This window comes from Prorops nasuta, unplaced genomic scaffold (assembly GCF_024137725.1).
Source record: "Prorops nasuta isolate Cenicafe-Biocafe unplaced genomic scaffold, Cenicafe_Pnas_1.2 PNAS00022, whole genome shotgun sequence".
Classification (NCBI taxonomy): domain Eukaryota; kingdom Metazoa; phylum Arthropoda; class Insecta; order Hymenoptera; family Bethylidae; genus Prorops; species Prorops nasuta.
In genome coordinates, this window is record NW_027116819.1 from 2,414,599 (window position 1) to 2,431,607 (window position 17,009).

At 37.7% G+C, this 17,009-nt stretch overlaps 2 protein-coding genes across 2 annotated transcripts; one reads left to right on the forward strand and one right to left on the reverse strand.

Moving 5' to 3' along the window:
* Positions 1–9,741: 9,741 nt before the first annotated feature.
* On the reverse strand, positions 9,742–13,562 carry LOC136781293 (E3 SUMO-protein ligase ZBED1-like). Its single transcript, XM_066740145.1, has 8 exons — positions 13,535–13,562; positions 13,142–13,341; positions 12,861–13,056; positions 12,582–12,672; positions 11,403–12,530; positions 11,117–11,334; positions 9,838–9,957; positions 9,742–9,755 (listed from the first exon to the last, which is right to left on the reverse strand). Exons 1-8 carry the CDS (start codon positions 13,560–13,562, stop codon positions 9,742–9,744), a joined length of 1,995 nt encoding a protein of 664 aa, XP_066596242.1.
* Positions 13,563–14,106: 544 nt separating this feature from the next.
* Positions 14,107–14,991, forward strand: LOC136781294 (uncharacterized). Its single transcript, XM_066740146.1, has one exon. It carries the CDS (start codon positions 14,107–14,109, stop codon positions 14,989–14,991), a length of 885 nt encoding a protein of 294 aa, XP_066596243.1.
* Positions 14,992–17,009: the final 2,018 nt, after the last annotated feature.

Genomic DNA, 17,009 nt, shown 5'->3' on the forward strand with positions numbered 1-17,009 from the left:
GGAGAGCGCGTGAACGTTTTAACGCAAGAGACGCGACCTTGGGTGAACGCGCGGTCGCCGCAGCCGTATGGGCATCGATGAATGCTAAGCGTAAACTTGGCTTGGGATTACATAATAATATTGTTGCGATGAAGAAAGCAGTAGCGGCTAAAAAAAAGAACAACAACAAGAAAAAAATTGGTATTACGAGGAAGAGAAGAATTCGAATGCCGAGGAAACGGGGTGGTATAATACCTATACTTCCACTACTAGGTGCAGTCGGAGCATTGGCAGGTGGAGCATCGGGTATAGCGAGTGCTGTAAACCGTGCAAAAGCTGAGAGAGAACGATTGCGGGAAATGCAACGTCACAATCGCGCGATGGAAGCGTCGCGCGAGAGAGGCCGAGGTCTTTATCTGAAACCGTACAAGCGAGTCGTCGGAGAGGGTATCCGTGGAAAAAAAAAACAAAAAAAAACAAAAAAAAACAAAAAAAAACAACAAAAAAACGGTCGAGGAAGAAAATGAATGAGGGAAAATTTCGTCGTCGTCGCGATGCTCTCCCGGATTCAGGTCCTACTAGTAACGTACAATTGGCACTCATCTGCCGACGCATACCATACTTCCGTGGAGTCTTTATGCGCACATCTCTGCCGCTAGACGGACCGCGGTGCAACGAGTGCGCGATCGTGAATCTCGACGATCAATGCGGTCCTGGTACCCACTGGGTAGCCTACGTCAAGCGTAACGACATCGTCCTATACTTTGATTCCTTCGGAAATTTGAAACCGCCGAAAGAATGTGTGCGTTACTTTGGCCCTAACGTTACAATCTACTACAATCATGATCGATATCAATCGTACGATAAAAGCAATTGCGGTCAGTTGTGCGTGAAATTCCTGCGAGAACAGATACTTTGAAAAAAAAAAAAATGTCTTTCACCGTGACATTATCGGATCGTAAATCAGTATTAAATTCAGATTTCTTTCCCCCCATCAATCTGCAAGACGATCGCTACGAGATCGGTCTCGTGGACATGCAAACGTTCAACTCGATAGCCAATGTGGACGAGACGAATAATAAGTTTTACTACGATAACGATAAGGTACTGACGATACCCAGAGGCTGTTACGAGTTGAGTGCCATAAATGAATTTTTCCAGTCTGAAATTTCTGCGAGACATGAAATTAAAGACAACATTGACAGCGTCATTCTTCTACGAGCGAATAACAATACACTGAAGAGTGAAATATTCTGTAAATATTCGATTGACTTTGGAAAACCGAATAACATTGGCTCGCTACTGGGCTTCTCGTCGAATCGCGTGATCGAGCCGAACGTCCAGGCTGAATCCGACGATACCGTGGACATTGTGAAAACAAATATTCTACGCATCGAGTGCAACATTGCGGGTGGTGCGTACACCAACGGTAGACCACGACACATTATTCACGAGTTCTTTCCCAGCGTACCACCGGGCTATAAAATCTCGGAGGCACCGAAAACCGTCATTTATCTACCGGTCATCGTTAGAGTAATCGACCGTCTCACGTTACGTATCCTCGATCAGGACGATCGTCTCGTAGACTTTGGACGTGAAGAAATTACCATAAGATTACACATTAAGAAATGTTAATTTACAAAAGTAGTAGTAGCGAGGATTATAAAGCGGTGAAACTGGATGAAACGTTCGCTAGTCGTTCGTCCTACGTGGAGTCGAATACACCGGCTCGGAGTGAAAATCGCGACAAGAGGAGCTTCCTGCTAACGAGAAGAAATATCGAATTTTTACAATCATTGGGATTCACCGTGAAGAGATTGGGCGAAGGTAGTACATAGTAGAACAATGGCAGATCCCTTGAACGTCACCGCACCGCTGACCTACGACAATCGCATCACGAAAATGGAGATGCATGCCTACAATCCGTATGCGAACGCCTCGTTGGCGAACAGCGACGAGATTCGCATTCCCATACAGCAGCAAGATTTGATACTCCTGCCGTGCGAGAGTTATCTCTACGTCGAGGGCCAGCTGGTGGAGGGTACGCGTGACGCGAGCGCCACCAACGATGATACAGTTACGCTCGACTGCAATTCCGCGGCTTTCCTCTTCGACGAGATTCGTTATGAATTGAACGGTATCGAGATCGACCGATGCAGAAACGTCGGTATTACCAGCACTCTGAAGAATCTCGTTTCCCTGAGCACCGAGGAGAGCGCCAGTCTACGTCATTCCGGATGGTTCGTCGCTACGGCCAAGACTGGCTCAAAAAGGAGGCGGCTGTTAAGAATTTCAGCTTTTGCGTGCCCCTGAAAATGCTGCTGGTATTCTGCGAGGATTATCGGCGAGTCGTCGTTAACGCGCGTCACGAGCTCGTTCTCATTCGCGCGCGCGACGATACAAACGCCATTTACTCGGCGGTGAAAATCACCGATTCGTCGATCAAGCTGCTACGAGTGCAATGGAGAATACCCCATGTGACCCTGAACAAAATTACGAAACTCCAATTTCTGAGTATCGTCGAGCAGGACAAGAGTCTGTCACTCGCTTTTCGTGCCTGGGAACTCTACGAGTATCCGCTACTGCCCAAGTCGCAGCGACACACGTGGTCCATGAAAGCGTCCACGCAATTGGAGAAGCCGCGATACGTCATTCTGGCGTTCAGAACGAACAAAAAGAGTAATCAGCACGAGGATGTGCTCAAATTCAGTCATTGCAAAGTACTCGATGTCAAACTCTATCTGAATTCCGAATCATATCCGTACGATCGTCTCGACACCGATTTCACGAAATCCCGCTATTCCGTCCTCTACGACATGTATGTAAAGTTTTTCACCTCCTATTACGCTGGTGAGAAACTCGCGAGACCCATGCTCGACTATACGGACTTTTTGACGTACGGGCCGCTCTTCGTCATCGACTGCTCGCATCAGAACGAGTCCACAAAAACCGGCACGGTAGACGTCAAACTCGAGATCAAGTGTATGGAAATCATTCCGGATAATACTACAGCCTATTGTTTAATCATACACGATAAAATTGTACAATATAATCCTCTTACGAATATTGTTAGAAATGTAAGTTAAAAATATGAAAACAATTTTTTTATTAAATAAATATATAATAAACAACAAATTTATTCATTATTTCTTTTTGGATACAAAATACCTATCAAACTTTAGACTTAAATTCCACGTTGTGGTTTTTTCCTCCTTTATATAACATTATTAAATTATTGGCTGCTGCAGCCTTTTGTAGCTGCTGCAACTGCTCCGTATCTTCCGCCAATTTTGCCATTCTCCCTGGCAAGAATACCCAATCGGCTGTTGACGGCTTTACAATGATTTTAATTCCATATTTTGTCTTAATTTTTTCCACTTCGGAAATGTCGTACTCGTCATTTTCCGTGAAGCTATCTAATTTAACGAAATTTTTTGGAATGACACTTCCCAATTCATTGATCTTATTGAAATTCATTTTTATCTCTATGAAAAAAAAATGATTATCCTTATTAGTGTTAAAAAAATCATTTTTAAAAATGCATGTACTAATCGAATGAAAAAAAAAATATCCTTACCTTTTTTTTTATGTAAAACAAAAGAAGTTTTTTCTAACACACTTAATCTCTTTCTTTTCTTCGATACATCTGACACTACTGCTATGCAGAATACGTCTGACACTACTGGATCTGCTTTACAAAATAAGTTTTACAGACTGAAGCTTTTTCTTCTTCTGCTGTTCACTTGACTTCTTTGCAAACGATATTATCGTATGTTAAGCGTATTTAATTTCAATGTTTGGAAGGGATAATTTTTTTTTTTACTCGCGATGAATTTCCATTGTGATTGACCTATAGGTTTATCACAGTAAAACTCAATAGAAAAGAAAACGATATTATCGTATTTCTTGAAAAGAGTAATTTTCTAAGATTTTCTTACTTACGATGAATTTCCATTGTGATTGTAACCTATAGGTAAAAGACAATAGGAAAAAAAATATCTCTATACGGAGATTATTTATAGGGTATAGTGTATCCTTTTTGATTAAGAAAGAATATACTCCTAAGTGTTATCAAATGTAACTTTATATTTAACAAATGAACGACAAAGACTTTCTCTCGACGAGATGTCTTCAGAGGCTTCAATCAGTTATCGAACCTTCATCAGTGCGGTATAGATTGTAACATAGAATTTTTAAAAAAAAATGGAAAGTGAACGGGGTTTTGTGACAAAAAATCTAGTAGAGGAGGATGAAAATCCTGCAGAATCGATGCAGGATTATATCAAGAGAATTAACAATTCTCACAATCGTTATTTTGAAGAATATGTAGCGATGCTTCATCACAATATGCACTTGAACTGTAAGTACTTATTTTTATTTCTTTTAAAGACAAAAAAAACCCACCCATCCATACAGACTGTTTATGTCGTGATACATGAGATAATGTCAATAAATAGAATCATAAAAGAATTTTACGACACAAATTTTTGAAAACTGTTAACTATCCCACTATTTGACCAATTGTTTTGACCAATTGTTTTTTTATTCAAAACGAAAAAAATAAATTTCTTTCTTTTATTTTTTACCAGCCATTGATTTAGAGGAGAGAGAGGAAGAAGAAGAGGAGAGGGAGGAGGAGAAAGAAGAAGAGGAGATGGAGGAGGAAGAAGAAGAAGGAGAAGAGGAGGTGATTTTTGTAAGTATACTTGCTTTGTAAAATAGTTATTACAATATAAAAAAAAAAATGTTTTCAAATATGTCCCAGGTGAAAAATAGTGGTACACAAACGGAACCTATTTCCGTAATAACAGAGGCTACGCAAATGGAACCTGCGATAGATCTAACGCCACATTATTGGTGTACAAATTGCAAATATTATGGTCACCTGCATATTAATTGCTCACTTCCAGAGTGGTGTACCATTTGCAGAACATACGTACATCATGCCATAGAATGTAAGAAAAACATCTAAAGAAACAAGCATTTTATTTCAATTAATCGCAGTTTAGGAGCATTATTATTATTATTATTGTTATTATGTGTATATTATTAAAAATATATAAATTTTAATTAAAAACTCCAACGATCGTTCATTTCGCAGCCCCCCATTCTCTTTCTCGTTCTCTCTTTCTCGTCGAGATGAAGAAAGCAGTAGCGGCTAAAAAAAAAAGAACAACAAGAAAGTTGCATGATTTCGCATTCCGATAAATGAGAAGGGGCAGTTATTTTGTAAATAATATATAGTGTAATTTAACGCGAGGGATTTGTTCTCTCTTTCTCTCTTTCTCTCTCTAAGGCGTCCACTGCTTAACGTAAGAGGGGGGGGGGGGGGAGGTCACATGTGTACCCCACACCAAAGGAGTTTAACGTGGGTGACACACAATGCGCACAACCGCACGAGGAGAGGGGGCAATTCCCCTACTTCCCTTCCACCCGCGGGACCCCGACCCCCTCGCCCATCGGTCCCAGCCGAGGAGTGGGGCAATTCCCCTACTTCTCCTACCCCCGCGGAACCCCGACCCCCTCGCCACCCGGTCATAGAATCCCCATAGCCACACTACTTATGGTTATAACAAATACGCATCGGGACTTGAAAATGACGAGAAAACAAATTTAGAGAAATTAGCAGATTTTCTAATCTTTGAAGGGGATCGAATGGAAAAGGGTGGATTATTTGATTTAGAACCAAACCAAAATGAAAGGCGCCATTCAAAAGGGTATGATAGGGGAAATCGATCTAAGAGAAATGTAGTTGCGACCGCGACATTACATAGCGATAATTTAGAAAAAAGACAAGGGATTAGTAAACGAGAGTGTGGAATTTGTCATCGTTCAAATCATGATTTGACCCAGTGCAGGAATTTCCTTAAGGAAAGCACTGACCGTAAATGGTTTTTGTCGAAGAAATTACGTCTATGCTTTAAGTGTCTTAGGGTGGGTCATGGTAGAAACGAATGCAAGGATTCGAAATGCGGCAAATGTGGTGGGAAACATCATGAACTCTTACACAAATCTAGAAATGTAACAAAAGACAGATCAGTAGAGTCTGGGAGAAATTCAAAGAAAAATCAACCAGGAGAAAATACAACGAAAGACCCATCCACGAATTTTTGACTGGAAGACCAGTGTTTACTAAAAATAATTAAAGTAGAAGTATTGAATGGAAAATTTAGAACTCATGCACACGTTTTTCTTGATGACGGTTCTACCGTATCTTTAGTTTCAAAAGATTTAGTTAATCGATTACATTTAGTAGGGGACCCTGTTAGAATATGAATAGATGGTATGCTAGGACAGAGTAGATCCTTATCAAATTGTGAAAGAGTATCCTTTACAATAGTAGGAAATAATATAGAGAGATTTAAAATCCAGAGTGCAATAAGTATTAACAATCTCGAGTTGCCAGAGCAAACTTTGTCTTCAGTCTTAGCGGATAAAATCGCAAAATGTGAGGGAATCGTCGTGCATTCTTATGCGAAAATAAGACCAGATATATTAATTGGTCAAGACAATATTGAAATATTAGCCACGCCAGAATGTAGGGAAATACAAAATAGCAAATTAGTGTTGTCAAGGTCAAGGCTAGGTTGGTTGGTTCATGGTATGGTGCGTGGTGAAAACAAGCAAAAACGTATGTATACAAATAAAGCCATGGTTAGCAAGGTGACCGAGACAGACGAATATGAAGATACATTTAAGTTAGTAGAATTATTAAAGGATTATTTCGCAAAGGATAGTTGGGGCGTTCAGCAAAAGTTAGCGAAAAGAAAACTCGTTGGAAACGCGATGAGAATATTAGAATCTACTACGCGTAGAACGGAACACGGATGCTAGACCGGGTTGCTCTGGAGGGAGATTCCGAAACCGATAGTAAACAGTAGAACCACTGCATATAAAAGATTGTTCTCTCTATAAAAGAAATTAGACGGAGATGATACTTTCGCATATCAGTATTATAAAGAGATGAGTCGATTAATAAAAGCAGGTTAAGCAACTAAAATAATTGAAACAGAAACGAAAAACAGAGTATGGTATTTACCACACTTTGGTGTAAAAAAAAAATGGGGAAAAAGTGCGTTTAGTTTTCGATGCGGCTGCAAAATCGGAGGGTGTTAGTTTAAATTCACAATTAGAAGCCGGTCCAGAGTTTTTACAATCATTGAACAGAGTTCTGCTACGTTTTCGGGAATATAGAATCGCTTTCAAAGCAGACATTCGAGACATTTATATGAGAATTAAAATTAGTCCAGTGGATCGATCGGCTCAAAGATTCCTCTATAGAGTGTAACGTTGCGTTCCCGCAGCGTTACAATAGCTGTCGTCTAGCGCTTTGCTAATCTCAAGCGCTAGATAGGCGGGTCGCGTACGAACTAGGGAGTTATCAACCGATAAGTATTGATCTAGGATCGATAACTTGTCGGCTTCCTAGTGTCGCGCGATGGGTGTAGCGGGGCAGCAGCGGGACAGGCGCAGGGCCTTACCTGCTCCCGCGAACTGCCCCGACACACGTAGTTTAGATGTTAAAGGTGACACATAGTGCCTGGAGCTTAGAAACCCCGCCGCCGGAATAAGCCGCAGCAAGGCAGCAGCCGCCGCAGCAAGGCAGCAGCCGCCGCAACGAACCAAAAAAAAAGTGCAGACGATAGTGCAACGACTGTCACCTTGCCGCGAACCCATACCGGACAGCGGAGATTACTAGCCCTTCGGGCCAGTGTCAAGGGCGAGAAAGAGAGAGAGAGGCGAGAGCGAGAGCGAGAGAGAGAGAGAGAGACGAGAGATATAGAGAAGAGAGCCAGCCAATTGTAAGCAGAAATTAGGGTGATTATTCGTTTTGTGATAAAGTCCAGTGACGTCCCGGGGTGTGCTAGGGCTTTAGGGCTCGTAGCACCGAACGGTTTTATAGGGAACCGCTGGCCTGGCTCACCTGTCACGGGTAAACGGGCAACCTAGCGGAGTGGTCATTCCGTCGGACCGGTAACGAACGTCATATTGTGTAAAAGCACGAATTAGTAAAAGTGTTCGCGATTACATCGATTCGTTGTGCGTTTGACCGTTGACAGGATCGTTCCCTTGACTTGGTTCAAGGCCGCGGACTTAGTATAATCATCGTGAGGACTCGCGACCTTAGACTCCCAAACGTAAACAATCCGGGTCGTTGTTGTGCTTGAGTACGCGGGAGCGGAGTAAGTGCGAATAACCGTCGAGTGACGCGCACGCGCGGGGTTAGGGAGTTATCCGCGTAGCGTCGCGTAGTAGTTAGCCTAGGAATCCGCCGATGTCGCGCGAGTACCGCGCGACTCGGCGGGGACCACCGCGAACGCCTACTAATGGCTCGAGAGAGCGCGAGGATAGTTAATACGTCATCGGGACTTCAGCCGCGTTCGCACCACTCAGGCCGCGTCCACACTTAGGACCTCGGGTAACACCACTATACCGTGTAAGGAGAACAGGGAATTGTATTGAGCACGGAATTTATAATAAAGAGAGTTTACCCGCGAAATTGAAAAATCAATGTATTAGCACCTCCTCCCTTATATTCGCGTACGAGGGTTAGTATTTTCCAAAAGTATCGATATTTCGTATCGATACGTATCAAAAACAGAAGTATCGATACGAGTGAAGCATCGAAGTCAATGTATCGATATTCGATATATTGATATATCGATTCAACTCAATCGAAATATATTATTTACTTTTACCCCATTTTCCTATCTTTTATCAAACATCAATTGTACGACCTAATAGGTTATACTATGTTATACATAATTATATTTGCTCCTTTATTTGCATCATAAACAAGAAGCAGCTTACTGTAATTATATGATTTGACATTAACTATATTTTTTAAATGATATTTCTCTCTAGACAAGACACATAATTTAAAACTCACATAAATAATGAAAATTGTCATTTCTCTAAAAATATATTTACCCATCTTAAAATATTTACATAGCTCCTAAAGAATTACCTAAAGATGAACACAATTTCTGCCTAGTCATATTTTAAAGAATATATATAAAATATAGTAATTAAAACAGTAAGTTATATGCATTTCATCTTAAAACTAAACTATCCTTCTTAGATCTTACAAACATCAAATTATCATATTTATGCTAGAGTAATTAATTAATGCTACATTAACTTAAAATTGCACGAAATATAATATCTTTCTCCTTAGGATTATTGCTCCCCAAAAGAATAGGCCACAAAGAATAATTTCAGCCATCCTGGTTTTATCTGCTCTTGATTCTTCCTTGAATTTTCAATACAGAAGTGCTACATCATATATCAGAATCCCAGCATCATACTCAAAAGGTTCAAACACGGCTTTTCTAATATAATGATTTTTACCTTATTTAAGCAATAATAATTACAATGCCAATCGATAATTTACATTATATTCTTTTAATTTTAACATGTGTATTTTAAAGATATCTACCGTCACTTTCTTCTTTGCTCGAGAAGCTTGCTTCTGTTTTGCTTCTTTCTACATTTCCATTTCTTGACATCTCTCAAGGAAACTACTGTAGATGAATCAGAAAGGATACACCTTTGTATCTAGCTGGATTGTTTCTTGGCCTAGTCTAATACCATTAATAACTTGTATCAATTTCTTTTTTTTCCTCTTTCTTAGCAATATCCTTCAGCTTGTTTCCTTAATCGACTCATTTTCATTATTAAAATCATTAACTTTGTTTACTTTAAATTCCACAAACCACCATATTACTACTTCCAAGTTTGACAAATCAAAGTCTCTGTTCATTACTGTTTCCTTTCTGCAAATTAAACATAAATTATTGTATTTTTTTATTTTTATTTCGTCAAAATAATTGCATATTTTGTAAATATAAATTATACCTGTGTTATAAATATCTAAATCCTGGTAACACAGAATTCCTTTTAATGACGGTTGTGGTAATAACAGATAATCTTTGAATTCGGTTACTATTATCGGCATATAAGCATCAGTCTCTAATCCTATGAGGTGAACACCTTGATTAATACGACTTGTCATACACATTTATTCCATAATCGTTTTTGCTCTTTTCTTCTTGTCTCTAGAATTACTTTGTAATTACATACAGATGATGATGATTTATGCACTACTGGTTCAGGTTAAATATACAATGGACCTACACAGTGGGAAATTGAATCGTGTGTGGTTCGGCTAGTTTCACTCTGTAATTTAACATGGAAAATGATATACTATACACTATAGTTAAAAGCACACACGATTCAATTTCCCTTTGTGTACTTCTCAATACGTATAAGTGCAGTATTTAATGGTACAGGTGGCAGACCAGCATTTACACTGAAGATAGCTGAAGATGATGAAACTGATAAATTAAGAACTGACAGTGGAATTAGAACGGACAAGATGGTAACAGAAGTTAAGATGCGTGATGTGAATAGTGTACTGGTAGAGAATATAAGTTATAACAGTCCCCGATGATGCCATGGCTGGAGGCTTGTACTCTAATTTAGTAGGATAGTCGCAATTTGAAGAATATTGCTAACACAAGCAACTTAATGTAATCCTCATATTGATGACAATATGGCTATTGATTCTTTAGTCCTCGTGGCAGGAGTATTGTGTAGATCTACAGTTAGGAAGCACTTCCAAAAAATTTCCAATCTATATATCTATATATATATACGAAAGAAACAAATTAGAGATAATACTATACACTAGGCTTTTATCAAGTAGAATATTATGAATCAAATTAAATACATACTTGTAAAACATTTGTTAGTGGCTGATGGTATATCATCTGTCCTCTATCAGTGGAATAATTTAGAGATGGAGATGAGAATGCAGGAAGATTGAAATTATAGCAGCTAGAGTAGTCTGGAGTAAGCTATGGACCAATTGATATTTTAAGACTGAGTTCCAATTTTAATTTGCCCTTTATAGACAATTTTTTAGATAAATGATATTCTTAATTTTGTACGTATAAATATAATTAATAAGAATAATATAAATGTTAATATTAAAATTATACAATGTAGTGTGGTCTCTCCATTCAGTATTTAGTTCATTGTGGAAATTGCCAATCTTCGCTAGATAACGAACCTAAATATAATATAGTTTTATGTAAGGAGAACAACATTTGAAAACCCTCAGTTAAAAACTTACCTAAAAAAAGTAATTGTTGAAGATGTTCCGCGTTCAAACGATTCCTCGACTCTGTGATGATTCTACCAGCCATAGAAAAAATTCGCTCACAGGGAACTGATGTAGCTATTATTGATATGTATTTCATAGCTAATTTACCTAATGCTGTATCGCTCGAGGACTTCCAAAATTGAATGGGACAGCTTGTCATTTCAATTGGAGGCTGGATTAAGTAAAACCTTAAACAAATAGTAAATGCAAGTTAATTAAATATAAGAGTAAAAATTTCTAATATATATAGCAATACCTTAGATCATCAGGTGTTTCATTATCATTCGAATTCACTATTTCCTGTGATTTAATTTTATTTACCAAATCTTTGTGGTATGACCAGAAGTCATTTTTAACAGTAATATTAGAGGAATTAATTTGGAGAGGCTGTTTATTTAAGATTCTCTTGTTTAAAGTTTTTGAGATATTTTTAATAGCATTAGAGCAAGCCAACTCATCCTTGAAATGAATGTTTTTGAATCTAGGATCCAGTATTGTAGAGATTGCTAAATTTGATTCATCTTCAATAGTTTCAAACCTTTGTTGAAATTGTTGTACTAGCAATTCTTTCATCTCAATTCCAATTTCAGTTTGTGGCTGTGATATATTTAATGCAACTCTTAAGGTATTAATAACTGGTATTACTTTGCTCGCTGTTAAATAAGGTTCACCAGAAACTATTTTTGTTGCGTCAACAAATGGTTTTAAGAGATTTATAAATTCTTTTGTAGTTTGTAGCTCTAATGCTGTAACCATTAATGGTGCCGTAGTGCATTGTAAAAGAATTCCTCCTATTATATCAGATAACTCCACAAATCTTTGACACATATCATGTGTTGAATTCCACCTTGTGTCAATCGATTGAATTAATTTGAGATTAGAACTAGCTCTCAATTTATCTGCTGCAATGACTGACTTTTTAAAATGTGTTACGATAGATTTGATTTTTTTACAGATTAAATTTATATCAGGAGATAACTCTATTACTTTTGCAGGTATCAAATTCAACGTATGTGCAATACACGACAAGTGTTTCTCACTGCCAAAAGCATCTTTAATTGCCTTTTTAATGTTAGCACCACTATCACTCACAACAACTACAATACTATCACTCTTAATTTTCCAATCATTTATAATGTCTAGAAACCAAGATTCAATATAATCGGAAGTATGCCTTTCAGTTAATTCAGTGACACCGATGGTAACTGATTTATGCTTACTATTAACTATATAGTGAGAAGTGACACCTAGGTAGCTTCTAGTGTTTAATGGATCCGTCCAAATATCCGTAGTTAACGATAAATTTTCAACTTTTGAGAGATTATTCTTAATCATAGTAGATAGAACATCATATTTTTCTTCCATCAGTTTAGTGATTGTTTTCCTGCAAGGAATTTAGTACAAAGGCACAATTGTTTTAACAAATAATTGTAACCCTTCTTTTTCAACTGTTTGGTACGGCATGTTATCTTTTGCAAGCATAAATAAAATTTTGTTAGTTATTTCTGCTGCTTTACTTCCTCCGTCTAAAATAAAAAATATTATTGTAAAATATATTTAGTTTTAACAAAATTAAAAAGCTCTTTTTGGAGTATTTATAAATATATATTAATGAAGATAGTGTGTCTCAATAACATATTTGTGTTTGTGTTATGTGAATACTTGGCATTTATTTGTCTTTCTCAATTAAATATATAATTCGATTTTTATTTACCCTGAAAGGAACTTTGTTTAACTAAAGTCGTATCTATTCTTGGCTGTTTTCGTTTTGTTGGCTCTTCTACAACAGAAGTTGTTGTTGAAGTTACTGTGGATAAGGTGGAAGATGAAGAAGTATGTGATGGAGAAATGTGAAATGGATAATCTGGGTCATCAGGATCTTGATTTAAATCATCAATTTCAAGTGTGTGCTGTTTTATATATAATTATTAATATGTATATCTGTGTAGTGTAATATTATTTTGTTTTTATTGAAATGATTATACAGATAGTTACCATAGCTTTTCTTTTTGTCGTCAGCACATCTGCTTTATTATTAACATTGGAACTTAATTCCACGTTTGGATGTATTCTTTCCAAATGCAATTTTAAATTGGTTGTATTGCCACTTCCTTTTATTTCTTTTTGACAAACCTTACACTTCCCCCCTAACGTTGTTTTCACAAAATATTTCCATACTGGACTTGCTCGTGGCACTAGTATAAACAAAATATTTTATTAGTAATAGTTCTAATATTAAAATTTTATTTATAACACCAAACAAAAATAAATAATAGAAAAATTAATTATTAGTTAAGCAAATCTTTATGCATACTGTTAATATGGGATCTGTTGTTTGTTTAATTGAAAAACGCATATGTTTTACTTATTTTCCTTTATTTACCTTACACTCAGAGGTTAATATTACACATCGCATGTTAACCATACGGAATACTACGCGGCAATGGAAATATTCGGAAGGAACCAATTTTTTTATTCCGTTTTGCGATTATCCCATTGGACAAATCTTAAGGCATTTTGTAACTGTTAATGAAATCAAAACCAACTTCATTATTTTAAAGCTGTGGCGCGCGCATTTTTTGTATTTTTATCCATTATATATATATATATATATATACATATGTATCGTGTTCGATATTCGAACCTTTGTATCGATACTGGTATTTATCGAGGAGCAAAGTATCGATATAAAAATCTATAGTATCGTCATGAAAATATCGATACTGACAAGTATCGATACAATATCGCCATCACTAGTTAGAACCCCCTCTGTATAAATAAATATTCGGGTATTATTAATATTACATCGCAGGCGCCCGGGTCTTGTAGGAAGTCGCCTATTGGGACGCGAAAGCGATCGGTGAGGGATCACTCCTCCCTCCCCTTTTACGCTATCCCTCGAGATAGGTAGTAGTGTCACAAGAGGGAAAGATAGATACAGAAAACCAGAAACATACGAGATGAATAGTCTTATATTTGGAGCTACTTCTTCTTCGTGTAGTGCACTATATGTTCAAAGAAGAAATGCAGAAGAATATGTGATTGAGATGCCGGAAGCAGCTGTTAGCATAATTCAAAATAGTTATGTGGATGATTATCTATGTAGCAGAAATTCACTTGAGACAACAAAGAAGTTAATCGCAGAAGTTATAAGAATAAATGCGAGTGGAAATTTTGAATTGCATTCTTGGGCGAGTAATAGTTCCGAAGCCATCTCTATTAAACCGGAATACCGATCGGAAGTAATCAACAAAATTGCATTAAAAAAGGGACCGAAAGAACGAGTTTTAGGAATGACATGGGATACCTCAAACGATATCCTTCGTTTCAATATCGATTCATGTAGCAAAGCGTTGCAAATTCTTAGACAACCTAATTCACCGACAAAAAGAGAATTTTTGCGCGTGATTATGTCTATCTTTGATCCTCTAGGCCTCATTGCCGCATTTACAGTTCAAGGTAAAATGCTTCTCCAAAGGGTATGGAGAAATGGGATAGGTTGGGACGAGTCCTTAAAACTGAGGGATATAGAAAAATGGTTGCATTGGGTCGAACAATTACGTACGATACAATCTATAGTAGTACCTCGTTGCATTTCTTCTCAAAAGAGTGAGGCCCCGATAGAATTACATGTTTTCTGTGATGCCAGTGAAGTCGCTTATGCTACTGTAGTTTACACTAGTTGCCAGTCTTTAAATTCAGGAACACACGTTTCTTTAGTTATGGGGAGAGCCAAAGTAGCCCCATTGAAACCGATAACGATTCCTCGACTAGAATTGCAGGCGGCCTTGATAGGATCTCGGTTATTAAAAGCGGTCACACTAATGAAATTAAATTGTCAATAAGTCGAAGGTTTTTATGGTCAAATTCTCAAACAGTGTTAAGATGGATTCGGAAAGATCCGCACACAAAAAATACATATGTAGCAAATAGATTAGCTGAGATAAGTGAATTGACCGGCATACAAGAATGGCATTGGATTCCAACAAAAGACAATCCGGCCGATGAAGCCACCAAGTGGAGAAATGGAAAATTTACTGAAACGAGTATATGGTTCTCCGGTCCGACATTTTTACAAAAATCCACTGACTACTGGCCAAATGAAATTCATACTTCGAAATGTCAAAAACAAACGATAGACAATTTAGAAAAGAAAAATAACTTCGTTGGATTTGTTGTCATTGATAATAAAACGCTTCCGGTATCGGGAAGATTTCTAGGTTGGCACGGGCTGTGCGCCCTCGCGAATCGTTTAATACGAATGTCTAAGCAAATGGATACGCTTGATAGTCAAGGACTTATGTAGAAAGAGTGATAGTTTTGATGAGGAATATTGGTTCCGAGAAATATAAAATGATTCATTCATAAGAGAAATAAAGGTTATACAAAGAGGAATGCAAGTACCAAATAATAGCCGGTTATTAACACTCACACCCTTTATAGACGAGATTGGTTTGCTTCGTGTTAAAGGAGTTTAGAAAATTGTGTAGGATTTGAATTTAATAATCATCCAATAATATTGGATGGTAAGCATCCAATAACGGGAATGCTAATAAAAGAGTATCACAGGCGGTTTCGCCACTCTAATATTAACACAATATTCAATGAAATAAGACAGAGGTTTTATAAATTAGGTCTCCGTCGCGCTGTATGTTCCTGTGTGAGTAAATGTTTAACCTGTAAAATTCATAAAGCGAAACCAAACATTCCAATTATAGCTCCTTTGCCAGGGGGAAGATTAGCATTTAAAATGAGACCTTTCACTCATTGCGGATTGGATTATTTTGGGCTAATGTTAGTAACGAAAGGAAGAATAAGAGAAAAAAGATGGGGGTTTTTATTCACTTGCCTGTCAACAAGGGCTATACATTTAGAATTAGCTAGTACGTTAACTGCTGGCTCAACCATTTTGGCGTTAAAGAGACTAATGGGTAGGCGCGGTTGCCCATCGCACATATATAGTGATAATGGGACAAATTTTCGGGGTGCAAGTAAAGAATTAGAGATAGGCATTAAAAATCTAGACCTCAATATGTAGTAGCAATACGCAGATAAGAATCAAATAAAATGGATGTTTAATCCTGCTGATGCTCCTCATATGGGCGGGGCATGGGAGAGATTAATTAGATCAGTAAAGGTTTCTTTACAAATAATTCTTCGGGATCAAGCCCCTAGTGAAGAAGTTTTGCACACAGCGCTCATTGAAATTGAGCATAGTTTAAACTCTAGGCCGTTGACACACGTATGTTTTGAGGTAAATCAGGAGGAATCTTTGACTCCAAATCATTTTTTAATAGGATCTTCGTCGGATTTCATTCGGAATGTTAATAGCGAAAATATTGAGTTTGGGGGTAAACAGTGGCGCAATGCTCAGAGTTATGCTGATAGGTTCTGGTCAAGATGGCTTAAGGAATATCTCCCTACTCTAATTCCTAGACAAAAGTGGCAGAATAAAACTCCTTCTTTGAAAAAAGGTGATGTAGTACTAATAATTGACTATAATGCAAAAAGAAATTAATGGAAGAAGGGCTTTGTAAGCGAAACGTTTCCGGGAAAAGATGGGGTGATTAGAGTAGTCAAAATAAAGACTTCTAGAGGGGAGGTTGTCAGACCAGTGCACAAATTAATTCCTATATGCAGGAATGAAGAAATATAGTACGACTCCAAACGAGTGCGTACTAGGAGGAGGAGGATGTAAAGATTACGAAAAGAAAGAGGAAACATAGATTGGTTTGTAGTTGTACAGTAGGTACCAGTTCCGCTCCTGGGGCCCCATTGAGCTCTGTGATCGTGTGTATTTTCACATGGATCAATGCATATACAGCGAAATGGCTGTTTGGACAGATATTTTTAATACAGGTCC